A 14,041-nucleotide genomic window follows, 5' to 3' on the forward strand; every position below is an offset into this window, starting at 1 on the left:
CTCAATAGGCTAATAATGTTATTAGGTATTCAAATCGCACATAGTAGTTTATTAAGTATTGAAGTAGAACAAATTGTAAAACAAAAGTAGATAAAAATTATCGCAAATTTCTTTCATAAAGTCTCTAAAATTTGGGTCTCATGTTTGGAACTTTTCTCTTAATTAAAATTTTAAGATAAAAGTTGAAGATATGTTCCTCTTTAATTTTATGTATGATTCTTCTTTAAGATAAAAAAAATTATCTTACGCTAAGAGGAGCATAATAGTGTACTCTAAAAATATTCTACTTTTATTAATAATATTGACAATGAATAATTTATAAATTTATGTACTTTGAAGTTTGAAAGATATAAAATACAATTACATGACAACCAATGTATGGTTATAAATAATAGGCAAAATGGTTCAGTGGCCCCATGTACTAGGTCGGTTTTGTAAGTTGGACACTTCTACTTATATGTTTGTCATCTGAATTCCTGAACCCACTAAAAAATTATATTTTAAACCTTTTGACCGTTGACTTTGCCTAGATGGCATTAAATGGTTGACTAGAATAAGGAGAGTGTAGTCACTCGCCTGGGGTGTGAGTGAGGGTCAATTTTAAGCCAATTTTATCTTAAAATAATTAAAAAAACTTTAAAAAAATCCTCCAACTATAACTTTCAAATGTAAATATATTTTTAAAATTTAAAAAATAATAAATTTTCAAAAATTAAAATAAAAAAGACCCCTCCCCAACCCCTCCCCGTCCAGCACCCCCACCCCACCCCACTGCCGTCCACCAGTCGCCCAACCCCACCGACTGTCATGGCCATTGTAAAATTTCAATTGCAATTGCAAAGTACAACTTCTCAAGCCTAAAGTACAACAATTGACATCATAAAAACAAACAAATCAACACAATCGAATAGAACTTTGAGCAATTTTTTCCAAACAAATCAACACAATCAAATAACAATACTACTTCAAAATTGTGATTGTATCAAAAGTTCAAAACCCTGCGTCAGAGAAACTTGTTTTCGCCGCTAGTTTATTTATCTCATATTCCTCCCCCTCTCTCTATACGTACAATAAATCCCCCATTCTACTCTCAGCCGTGTAGGCTATTGTAGCGGCGGCGACGAGTGATGGTGCTTAAGCTATCATTCCCTGTAGATTCTCCGCCTTTGGCTGTCATTGCGGCGACAAAGATCGCCGGAGTTCCAATCTCTACTAATCCAACTCTTACTCCTGCTTCTCCTCCTATTATACATCTCCATAATAGGTAATTTATCTATTTCTCTCCTATTTCCCCAATTTTGACCTGCAAACATCTTCATCTGTTTTCTTTACCTTACACTTTTTTGCTTGCCTTTGTAACTTTCTCGCCATTGTATCTTATTACCGCTATTTAATTAGGTTATTTTACATAACAAACAACAAGAATCTTTCTTCTTCGACTCTCACTTCTCAATTTTTTCAAACAAACAACAAGAATCTAATCACCAGTTGTTACAAATTGAGTAATCCTGAGATCATTATCTTCAACAACAGTCAAACCTCAAACGCAGACAAACAGGTGAACGAAAAGCTTCAAGAACCGTCAGAAATTGTGCAACAAAAAAAAAATAGTGCTTTTTTTTGCCTCTTATTGCTTTGAGCGTTTCTTTTCGATTTTTTCAAAGAGTAAGAAGAATAAGATGATGATGAAGGAAAGAAGAACCATAAGAAAAAGAAGAAAAAGAAGAAGAAACGCAAATCGGTTAAAAGAAAAATGGGGAAGAGAGAGGAAGGGGGAGCGGGAGGGGTTTATTTATTTATTTTAATATTTAATATTTTTTTATATTTAAAAATAAAAATGACGTGGAAGCTGATGTGGCAGCTGACTTGGCGAGAGTGTGTTACACTCATCAAAAAAATGTTTAAAATGTTGCTTTTTAATGGGTTCCGGGGTTCAGATAACAAACATATAAGTAGAAGTATCCAACTTACAAAACCGACCTAATACAGAGGTCCACTAAACCATTTTGCCTAAATAATATTAATCTTATAGAATTGCACACCCAATAACGAAAAAGTATTTATTGTCATTAATTCTGATAATTTCTAATAAGGAAATATTTTACCATAAATATATTTAATTAATTTTTAACTCTTAAATATTAGGAAAAACAAGTGAAAAAACAATGTTGTCTAAAGCAAAAAATTTTAATAAAGGACAAAAAATTCAAACATTTTACGACAATTGTGCAAAGTTGTTCGACAACTGTGCACAGTTGTTGGGACAACTTATGCAGTTGTCGAACAACTGTCCCAGTTGTTTAAGCGACTTAATCTTTTTTAACTTAATAATATTGTGGTACCCAATTGTCATCATTATTTAATTAAAGACTTGAGAGGGATTTTCAACTCATTTTTCTCTGTTGTTACGTGTTTGATTCAAAAATATATAAAGTGTACATAAAACAGTGTGAAATTACAAGGGTGTTTAGCACAACTCTTTTTTTTTTTCTCTTTGGACATAACATAAATAGATACTCAAATTTAAACTCAAATAGCAAGTAAAAACTCTAATTTTGATAGTGCACATCTAAACACCTCAACTTCATCTCAAATGGCAATTAACAGTCAAAAATATCCTCACTATGTCTTGTATGACACTGATGTGACTCATAAATTTCAGAAGTATCTAAATGATCTTTTCGTAAGATAGAGTGTTCAACCTGGTTTTGGAAATCTCATGTAGATAAGAAGGTTCCACCTAAGCTTAAAAGGAAGTTCTGCGGAGTGGTCAGTCCGATCAACTATATTGTATGAAGCAGAGTGTTGGTCAGTTAAGAATTCTCACATCCAAAAATTGAAGGTGACAGAGATGAGGATGTTGAGATGGATGTGAGGACCTACCAGGAGAGATAGAGTTAGAAATGAGGTGATTCAAGAGAAGGTGAGAGTGGCTTTAGTGGAAAACAAAATGCGGAAAGTGAAGTGGTGATGGTTCGGTCACGTGATGAGGAAGTGCATGAATGCTCCAGTACGACGGTGTGAGAAGCTGGTTATGGATGATTTTAGAAGGGGTAGAGATAGGCCAAGAAATATTGAAGGAAGGTGATTAGGCATGACATGGAGCGGTTGCAGTTTACGGCGAACATAACCCTTGATTGGAAGGTGTGAAGAACGCGAATAAGGATGGAGGATTAGTGGGTGAGTGCGTCCATAATAGTATGGAGGAATGCTTTGTTTATATCTATGCCTGTTGCTTCTTGTTCGTAGTGTTCTGATGATGTTTGTGATTTCAAATAGAGAATTTATAGTATTACACTGTCCGTATCTTATTTCTTTTATTATCTGACAGTGTATTATCCCATTTTGTTGTTTATTTTTATATTTTTTTTATTATACCGTTATACACCCTAAGCAGGGATTCCATCATAGACAATCTCTCTACTTTATTTGAGTTAGTGGCATGACGTACGTACACATAACCCTCCCCAAACTCCACTTTGTAGGAAGACACTGAGAGTTTTGATTAAGTCAAATTTGAGCCTCTTTCATGCAATAGGCCTTACTTTTTCTTTCCGGTATTTGTTCAAGCATTGTGCCTTACTTTTTTCCAGTTCAAGTGCGTATATATTCCAGTTCAAGGGTTTTTTTGGTTGAAAAAGAGTGATTCCAGAATAATTAATTTCGAGATTAGTTATCTCACGTGTACATGGGATAACATCTCCCATAACTATAGTATAAATGGTCGAATACATATCTTAGGATTAACTAATACCTCCAACCAAACACAAGATAAAATAATCTTGCATCGGACCCCGAGACTATTATACCTTATACCTCATGCCAAATGGCCCCATAGGGTTCATTTATACAGGTGTTAGTAGGTGTTAGTAATGCGTGGTAGTAGCTTAGTAGTGAAACAAACAGATGAAAAATAAAGGATCAGCTTACACAACACAACAATCAACAGAACTTGAAAAATGACTGTACAAAAGCTATACCCCAAAGTATAGAATTTCACCATTCAATGAGCACTAACTATAGAAGGTTTACTGTTGGGGTATGAAACGAAGACAACAACCCAATGTTTCCAAGAAAATGAATGTTTACAAATCAAGAAAGTACATAACGACTCTACACAGCAAGTGTGCTGGTCATCGAGGGGCATTTCCCCCCCGGTGGGTTGAGCATATACATGGGTTGGGATGGGAGTGATGGGAATGCAAACCGAGACCATACCTCAGCCTTTCCTACCACTGTTAAGTATTCTATGCAGATGGAAACCTTCACCCTGATCCCCATTCAACGACCTCTTCTCCAAGAAGCAAGCGCTAAGCTGCCTCAGTAGCCTGTCAAGACGTGAATGTAAGCACTCTCTCGAATCTTTCACGCTGGGATTCGTTGACAATACCATAGCATTGACAGCATCAGCTATGATTTCTCGCTGCGAATCTCCTAGAAGATACCCAACTGACGATTTTTGGGGTAGCTCATATGCCAGCAGAGCAGCACAATCCTACGATGATACAGACAGAGAGAAACAGTATGAACAAATATTTCCTCAAAATAACATTAGATGCAACGAAATAATATTATAGCTTGAACATTCCCTGCATTGCAAAATTACAGCATATTTTGGTAAGAGTATTGAGCTTCTGGATCATGAAATGAACACGCTGCCGGACAGTACAAAGCAACGCAAAGAAAACTTTCTTGTAATATTAGGAGAACACATAGGATTAGTTATATAATCTGCAACAAACATAGGAAAAACTCGGAGAATGAGATCCTTTGTCAACTTTTTAATTCCTTTTTGTTATGGAATGGAAGGGCTCAACAGGATGATAAAGCTTGCCAATCAACAAGGATGGATAAGGGGGTTTCAAAGAGTTCAAATAATAGTGGTAGTACGGAGATATGAAGTTTATTTTATGCAGATGATTCTTTGGTGTCCTCTGATACAAAGTTGGAGCAATTAAGGCACCTAAATCTTAATTTAAACTGTTGTTGGCAGGTAAACTTGGTTGAGAGATTGGTTTTCAACCAACAAAATATACTATCTGAAATTAAGCTATATAGCACCCAAGGGTGTGGCCTAGTGGTCAATGAAGTGGACTGAGAACCTGATGTTTCAGGTTCAAATTGCCAGGTGATTCTTCCTAGCCTTGGTGGACAGAGTTATCTAGAGTTACTTGAACTCTGTAGCTGGTGGGAGGTGACAGGTATCCCGTGGATTTAGTCGAGGTGAGCGAAAGCTGCCCAGACACCTCAGTTATTTAAAATAAAAAGAAAGCTATATATTATGTCTCCGACATTTTCTATAACTAATCATACAGATCCTATTCAAAAGAAATTTCGAGATCTTTTTCTGAACATATTTGAGGCAAGATGGATAATGGTGATGACTGTGAACTCTTCTGCTGAAGGTTAGAATACAGATATAGAAAGGAACCAAGGAAACTGATGATAACAGTCGCCACTTGTGTATGCCAAGTCATATGGAAGGAAAAAATCAAAAGATAATCTTGACGAAAGTGTTGTTGCTCTACATATTTTGAAATTTAGATGTACACTTCTGAAATCTCGATGATGTAATATACAAATTGTATGAGGATAAAATAATTGAATTCATTAGCTCGTTACTATACTGAACAGACTTTTGCAAATGAAAAAACATTATACCCATTTTTGCAAAATCTTTTTTTTTTTTTGATAACCGTGGTGTCCGGGCTAGCTTGCGCGCACCTCGACTAAATCCACGGATACCTGCCACCTCCCACCAGCAACAGGTACCAGGTAACTCTGTTCACCAAGGCTAGAACAGATTGGGAAGAAAACACCTAGTGCTAGGTTTGTCTCTGCTGGGGAATTGAACCTGAGACCTCATGGTGCTCATCCCAACTTCATTGAACCACTAGGCCACACCCTTGGGAGCCCATTTTAGCAAAATCTCCAACACATGTTAGTGAGGATTCGCCTATTAATATAGTGCTAATCAGTAAATGCAGCCAGAAAACGTTCAACAGAATTTCCAGTAGTACCTTAACCAAGTCAGCATAGTCTCCCAACTTGTAGAATTTTTCAAATTCAGTCCTGCCATATAAAACAGCTTCTTCAAGCTTTCCAACCTACAGACAGCACGTAAAACTTCAAACTCTACCCTATTTATATGACTACACGGCACCTTTAAAACACTTATTAGCTGAAGATTGGTCAACAACTGACATTCTTAGACAATCTCAGAAAGAGGGTAGGAATACGATAATTCGAGGATACATCTAAACAATATCAAAGGAAGCACCAAAATGTTCAATTCTTTGGAGATACACGTATGTTCTAAGCAAACACATTCTGTTTCAAGCTTAGTCAGAAGAAATGAATCACACTACTCAGGTAGTCTTCTATACCAAAAGAATCACTAACAGGACATCTTTTCTCCTTCATCCATAGGGTCTAAATTTGAAGGCCCAATTTTTTCTTATTTAGATAATTCATTTACCAAAATAATGAGTCAAATGAATACATTTTGATAAAGTAAAACATCTGACAAGTGCTGTTAAAGGTTCGCTTAAAGTGCTGAAGCTCAGTGAAACCTAGCTTGTGCACTTCCACTCGCTTACTTGGCTGTGTTCTAGTATAGATATGTGTGCACCTTCACCGATGGGTTCTCCACTCAACAAAAATAGCCTATTTGTAGTTTTTCCACTCTTCTGCCCAAATAATTATCATGTTTATAATTACTTTTACTTGCAACATTTCTATTTTTTCCCTTCCTGTGGAGTTCTCCTCTACAGCTCACCCTTTAATTAAGCTTACATTTCAAACATGCTCTAGCGTTTATTGTGATTTTCACTTTTGTCTACTCACCAAACAGGAAGTAAACTAGCTATATCACATGAGTCGCTTATGGGTGCCCATTCAATACGGGGGAATGCAAATATCGAGTTACGGAAACATCAAGTCTTTTGCAAACTTTCAGTGTATTTTAAAGAATCCACAAAAAAGACTCACATCAGTTCGACAAGAGTGTATCATGAAAAACTGAATAATACATGAGACATAGTTAACTAGTATACCATCTAAATTTGCCAGAACCCAGAGAATCTGACACAAAAATTGGCAATATCCAAATCCAGAAATACCAAATTTCAATCAGAAAAAATTAGCCAAAAGTTCTCCTAAATCTTGACCTCCAAGGGTGAACACTTCTTTTAAAGGTCACCAGCATGTGTAAGATCGCTGTCAGGACGGCTCTTTCCTCAAGGGAATCCAAATCCTCTTTTTGAGTATCTGAATTACACTAACACTATGAAACCACCTTCACAAGTTGCCTTATAACTTTGAGGATCACGTTGCAACAGGAGGCACTCTTTAAGATGGATCCAACCTTAGAGAAGGGTAATATGGAGCACACTAGATATCATTTGAGGGAAGCTTACCCTTTCTTGGAAATTTGCATATTGCAAGTCTTCCCTTCCTTTATTTGTGGGTGAATTCCGAGATAATCACTATACTTCACCTGATGTCTGCCATCACCTCTATCCTTGTAAACCTCCTCATGCACATATATATTTTGAAACATATTTTATGTTTAAGGAGATTCAATTCTTCCTCCAACTATTTTGAACCAGCATACATCTCTAATATTATCCTTATGTTCTAGTACATCCCATCTAAAATAACGTCAGATCTGATTCTTCTTTAAAGTTCTTCCTTTTCTACGAATTCAAACCATTCGGAAGAGTTCCGGTGGCTTTGCTTTTTCTCAAAAGATTTCTCCCAGATAAATTCTTCCTTTTCTACAATTTCAAACCATCCAGAAGCGTTCCAGTGGCTTTGCTTTTGGTCAAAAGATCTCTCTTGCCGTCTTCATCAACAAATAAGTTGGATCAGATTTACATTTCTTTTTTTTCTTTAACAGGAAATGATCTGATTTCCATTTCTCCTCATTGTAATCGTACACTACACACTTAAGTTTCACTGTATCTTTGATAACTAACTTTGTATATGAGTTGCTATTTTACAGTCGAGCGAGTAAAAACCATACCCTCGTCTTAACTAGCTAGAACTTCATGGGTGATCCAAAAATTTACTTATGAACAAAAAGAGACAGACAGACATTCCTTGTTTGTTACTCTCAAGAACCCCACATAACTGAAAAGGCAACTATATTCCAAGCTCTGCACCTTCTTTCCACTCATCTGAAAGCCCAACTAAATATCAAATCATTAATTGTAGTAGCACTGTTCATCACTGTATGCAGAACGGGCCCTTCCTTAATTTAAGAGATCATAAACTCTAATTTCATTCTTAGCACAACTTAAACTTGGCAATACTTACCTGAGGAATGTGAAAACTTTCTTTTTTTTAAGAAACGTAAAGAATGGATTCCCCAAATCCATATAAGGAGACCAATTACCCATTTTTATCCTGATGTGGGGTACTTAACACTCCCCCACACGCCAAGGCTTGGAGCGTAGACAATATAACACATCGGTGAACAAAGATTTGGAATGGGTATGGCTCTGATACCATGATAAAGAATGGCTCTTGGGCCTAACTCAACCTCAAAAGTTAGCTCATGAGGGAAGGATTGCCCAAATCCATATAAGCAAACCACCGGTCCATTCTTCAACCAATGTGGGACTTTTACCCACTGTCACACTCCCTTCACGCCCAGGGGCATCTGACCCTAGCGCGTGGACCAAGAGCCCAAACTGGGATGGACCTGGCTCTGATACCATGTAAAGAATAGATCTTAGGCCTAACTCACGCTCAAAAACAAGCTCATGAGGGGGGGACTGCACAAATCCATATAAGGAGACCAATTACCCATCTCTTTTCTGATGTTGGATACTTAACAAGAAAAATTTTAAGAAATCCTATAATGGTGATATTGATGTACGACAAATACGTTCCAATGACAATCCAGCAAATCTGTTCACCAAATCTTTACCAACTTCAACCTTTGAGAAGATGGTACACAGGATTGGGATGCGAAGACTGAACCGGTTGAATCGGGATCTTCATCAGGGGGAGAAAGAATACGTGTTGTACTCTTTTTGCCTTAACCAAGGTTTTTGTCCAACTGGGTTTTACTGGGTAAGGTTTTCAATGAGGCAACACTCAAATGCGTATTCAGATAGTTTTCCTTTACATAGGCATCCAAGGGAGAGTGCTATGTGTTGGTGGATGTCATATGTCCATATTAAAGGGCATGTGGCATACAAACACATGTAAATTTAATGAGTCATATCCCACCTCTTTATTGTTGTTGATCATTTCCATCTTTGTACTTGGCTATAAATAGCCATTAATTATTTAAAGAAACGGATAAGTTGATAGACTACTATTTTTACTTTCTCCATTTGGCATATTAGTTTCATGTAATTTTATATCACATTAGTTTCATGTAATTTTATATCACGTTATCAGCATGATATAAAATTACATGAAACTAATATGCCACCAGTGCCCCTTTCCCCTACATCGATAACATTTATTTTCAGTGTTCGTCCTTAGCACTGCTTCAAGAGCTTCACCCTTCTTTTTGCACTGCTGGTGCTGAGGGTCATTGTTTATTACAAGACGATCACCCTGATTAAAATACCTTCGACGACCTCGACCACGACTTCTTTCACGTCTGGTTGGGTGAAAATTTGTAGCATTCACTTCAGGGAATGGAGCAATACCAGCAGGTCGACTTTCATTATTTCTCATTAAAAGATCATTATGTTGTTCAGCAATAAGAAGATAAGAAATCAATTCAGAATATTTTTTAAATCCCATTTCTCAATACTGCTGCTGCAGGAGCATACTCAAGGCGGGAAAGGTAGAGAATGTTTTCTCTAACATGTCGTGATCTGTGATGTCTTCCCCGCATAAATTAATCTATGATTTAATTCTAAACATCGCACAATTATAATCAGTTATATTTTTAAAATCTTGCAACCTCAGATGGATCCATTCATAACAAGCTTGTGGAAGGACGACCATCTTCGGGTGGTCGTATCTTTCTTTTAAATTATTCCACAATATAAGTGGATCCCTAATTGTGAGGTATTTCATTTTCAAACCTTCGTCAAGATGATGACAGAGAAATTTCATGGCCTTGGCCTTGTCTTGATTTGATGCATGATTTCCGTTTTGATAGTGTCTGCCAGACCCATCGCATCTAAATGTATTTCAGCATCCAGTGCCCAAGACATGTAAGTTTTGCCCGATATATCTACGGCAACAAATTAACGCTTGGATATATTTGACATTATTTAAGAAAAATAAATACAAACCTAAGTTGAAAAGTTTTTGCAGAGACTCCTGTTGATAACATGATATAAAATTACATGAAACTAATATGTCAAATGGAGAAATTAAAAATAGTAGTCTATCAACTTATCCCTTTCTTTAAATAATTAATGGCTATTTATAGCCAAGTACAAAGAGGGAAATGATCAACAACAATAAAGAGGTAGGATATGACTCATTAAATTTGCATGTGTGTTTGTATGTCACATGTCCTTTAATATAGACATATGGCATCCATCAACTCATAACATGATATAAAATTACATGAAACAAATATGCCAAATGGAGAAAGTAAAAATAGCAGTCTATCAACTTATCCCTTTCTTTAAATAATTAATAGCTATTTATAGCCAAGTACGGGAAATGATCAACAACAATAAAAAGGTGGGATATGACTCATTAAATTTACATATGTGTTTGTATGCCACATGTCCTTTAATATGGACATATGGCATCCACCAACTCATAACACTCCCCCTTGGATGCCTATGTAAAGGAAAACTATCTGAATATGCATTTGAGTGTTGCCTCATTAAAAACCTTATCAGAAAAAACCCAGTGGGATAAAAACCTTGATTAAGGAAAAAAGAGTACAGCGTGTATTCTTACTCCCCCTGATGAAGACCCCGATTCAACCGATTCAGTCTTCGTATCCCAATCCTGTGTACCATCTTCTCAAAGGTTGAAGTAGGTAAAGATTTGGTGAACAAATCTGCTGAATTGTCACTAGAACGTATTTGTTGTACATCAATATCACCATTCTTCTTGAGATCATGTGTGAAGAAGAACTTTGGCGAGATGTGCTTCGTTTTATCTCCCTTTATAAAGCCTCATTTTAATTGAGCTAAGTTGTCTTTCCAAGATCTTTCATTTCGAATTCTTTCTTTAGATATTCAATTGCCTTTTGGACCTCTTCTGGAGTCTCAATGAGATTTATATCATCCACATAAACAACGAGTATGACAAACCCTGACCATCCGGAAGATGAAGAGGACGAATACCAGGTTATTCAGTCTGAAGATGAAGAAGATCTTGACACTTTTTCCATAGAAGAGGAATGTGAAGAACATCTCCAACCTATTCATCCTACGGAGGACACGGACTTTCATCAGGAACGGCAAGAGATTGCAGTTCAACAGGGTTTATCACCGCGAGGTTCTCGACTAATAAAAGGCTTCAACTACAAAGCGGCAATCAGTACAAACAGACCTCTCACAAGGTCACAGAGCAGCCGAGGTAGATGATTCATTGTACTACATCATACTTCCATAGTTTGTTCATAGTTTATCATAGAATTATGCTACTAGGCCACATGTTAGGTAGCGTAATTCCACCACTTTGTCATGTATTGTACCATATCAGAGGTTTTGGCCTAGTCCCCCTCCTTGTACTTTTACTTTTGTTGAAATAAAAAGCTTGGGGGTGTTGCTTAACCCCTGGCCCACACTGGGTCATTAAAAAAAAGAAAAAAAAAATGCCGTTTCATAATGAAAATACAAGGACATATGACATCATTTATGTAACCTTCGCTTTTCAAGTACTCACTTAGGCGATTATACCGCATACGCCCTGATTGTTTTAGACTGTATAACAATCTTTGTAATTTGATCGAATATAATCTCCAAAACTTTGAACTATATGCTTCAGGCATTCTATGGATGGATGTCATATGTCCATATTAAAGGACATGTGACATACAAACACATATGTAAATTTAATAGGTCATATTCTATATTGTTGTGGATCATTTCTCTCTTTGTACTTGGCAATAAATAATCATTAATTATTAAAAGAAAGGGATAAGTTGATAGACTACTATTTTTTCTCCATTTTCATGTAATTTTATATCACAGTATATTAGAAGATAACCTCAGAAAAGAAGATTAATGACTTAAAAATATAGAGCCCAAAATAGGATAAGCTGAGGTTAAGGTGGATCCATTCATTTTTATATAAAGACTGTTCCTTTTAGTGAAGCTCATGTACCTCTACAAGCCTCTTGGATGGTCAGGAACTATTAAAGTCTAGAAGAGTTTTGGATCAAGTCCAAGTCGTGCCAAAAACCAACCATATTATTATCAAGTGAATTAATTTGTAGCTGTTGGGAAGCCATGCTAGAGAGTTGTTGGGTGTCTCGAGAGGCCGATCTGGCAAGCATCGAGGGGATTGGTGGTGCAACGAAGAAGTTAAAAAGAAGGAAAAAGAAGGTGGCTTATGCAAAGTTGGTTGAGAGCAAAGATGACAAAGAGAAGTGGACAAATACGGAGTATAAGTTAACTAGAAGAAAGGCTAAGTTAGCGGTTATGGCGACTAAGACAATAGCTTTCGAGATTTTGTATGCGGCTTTAGAGGAGAAAGGCGGAGATACGAAGTTTTATAGGCTTGCTAAGGCTAGGGAGCGGCAGACCCGTGTCTTTGACCAAATGAAGTACATCAAAAGGGAAGATGGAAAAGTGTTGGTAGAGGATGCCCACATTAGGAGACGTTAACAGTCCTCTTTCCATAGACTTTTGAACGATGAGGGTGGCAAAGGTTTTGTGTTGGGGGACTTGGAGCACTCAGAGAGTTGTGACGATTACGGTTATTGTAGGCGTATCAAGGTCGAGGAGGTCAAGGGTGTTATTCATAGGAAGTGGAGGGGTCGTGCGACTAGGACAGATCAGATTCCGGTGGATTTTCGAAAGAGCACTAGCGGGGAAGGTATGGAGTAGCTGACAAGGTTATTTAACATCATTTTTAGGGTGGCAAAGAAACCCGAAGCTTGGAGATGGAGTATGATGATCTCATTATATAAGAACAGGGAAATATTCAGATTTGCAACAACTATAGGGGTATTAAGTTGTTAAGTCATACTATGAAGGTTTGGGAAAGACCGGTAGAGTTAAGGCTGAGAAGGATCGTGACTATTTTCGAAAATCAGTTCCGTTTTATGCCAGGTCGCTCGACTATTGAGGTTATCCACCTCGTACGGAGATTAGTGGAGAAGTTTAGGGAGAGAAGGAAGGACTTGCACATGGTGTTTATCGATCTCGAGAAGGCGTATGATAAAAGCCCTTTGAGAGATTCTGTGGAGGTACTTGGAGGTTAGAGGTGTGCCCGTGGCATACATTAGGCCGATTCAGGACATGTACGACGGAGCGAAGACTCGTGTAAGGACGATAGGAGGAGAGTCGAAGCACTTTCCTATTTCGACAGGGTTACACTAGGGATCGACTTTTAGCCCGTATTTATTTGTCTTGGTGATGGATGTTTTGACAGCGTATTCAAGGGGAGGTGCCTTAGTTTATGTTATTTGTTGACGATGTTGTACTAATTGACGAGACTCAGGGAAGAGTTAATGCTAAGTTGGAGGTTTTGGTGACAGACACCAGAGCCTATAGAGTTTAGGTTGAGCAAGACTAAGACTAAGTACTTGGAATGTAAGTCTAGCGATCCAATGCATGAGGTTGACGTGGTAGCAGAGTTGGATTCTTAGGCCATTCGAAAGAGGGGTAATTTCAAGTATCTTAGATCTATGATTCAGGGGATAGGAGAAATTGACGAGGATGTCACACACGGTATTGCTGCAAGGTGGCTGAAGTGGAGGCTCGCTTCGGGAGTTTTGTATGATAAGAAGGTGCCTCCTAAGTTTTAAGGTAAGTTCTACATAGTGGCAGTCCAACCAGTTATGTTGTATGGAGCAAAATATTGGCCTGTTAAGAACTCCCATATCCAAAAGTTGAAGGTGGCGAAGATGAGGATGTTGAGATGGATGTGG

The 14,041-nt window shown here is 37.4% G+C and overlaps 1 protein-coding gene across 2 annotated transcripts in view; it reads right to left on the minus strand.

The window, feature by feature from the left end:
* Nucleotides 1-3,907: 3,907 nt before the first annotated feature.
* Nucleotides 3,908-14,041, minus strand: part of LOC107868202 (ran-binding protein M homolog) — a 34,362-nt gene continuing 24,228 nt past the window's right edge. The window contains exons 9-10 of one of the 2 annotated variants that reach the window (XM_016714824.2): nucleotides 6,021-6,107; nucleotides 3,908-4,495 (exon numbers count right to left, since the gene is read on the minus strand). In XM_016714824.2, the coding sequence (XP_016570310.2) occupies nucleotides 4,220-4,495; nucleotides 6,021-6,107 (363 nt within the window). In that variant the 3' untranslated portion in view covers nucleotides 3,908-4,219. The remainder of the gene's footprint in view (nucleotides 4,496-6,020; nucleotides 6,108-14,041) is intronic. The other variant, XM_016714825.2, reaches the window with a different exon arrangement.

The sequence above is a fragment of the Capsicum annuum genome, chromosome 4 (assembly GCF_002878395.1).
Source record: "Capsicum annuum cultivar UCD-10X-F1 chromosome 4, UCD10Xv1.1, whole genome shotgun sequence".
Classification (NCBI taxonomy): Eukaryota; Viridiplantae; Streptophyta; class Magnoliopsida; order Solanales; family Solanaceae; genus Capsicum; species Capsicum annuum.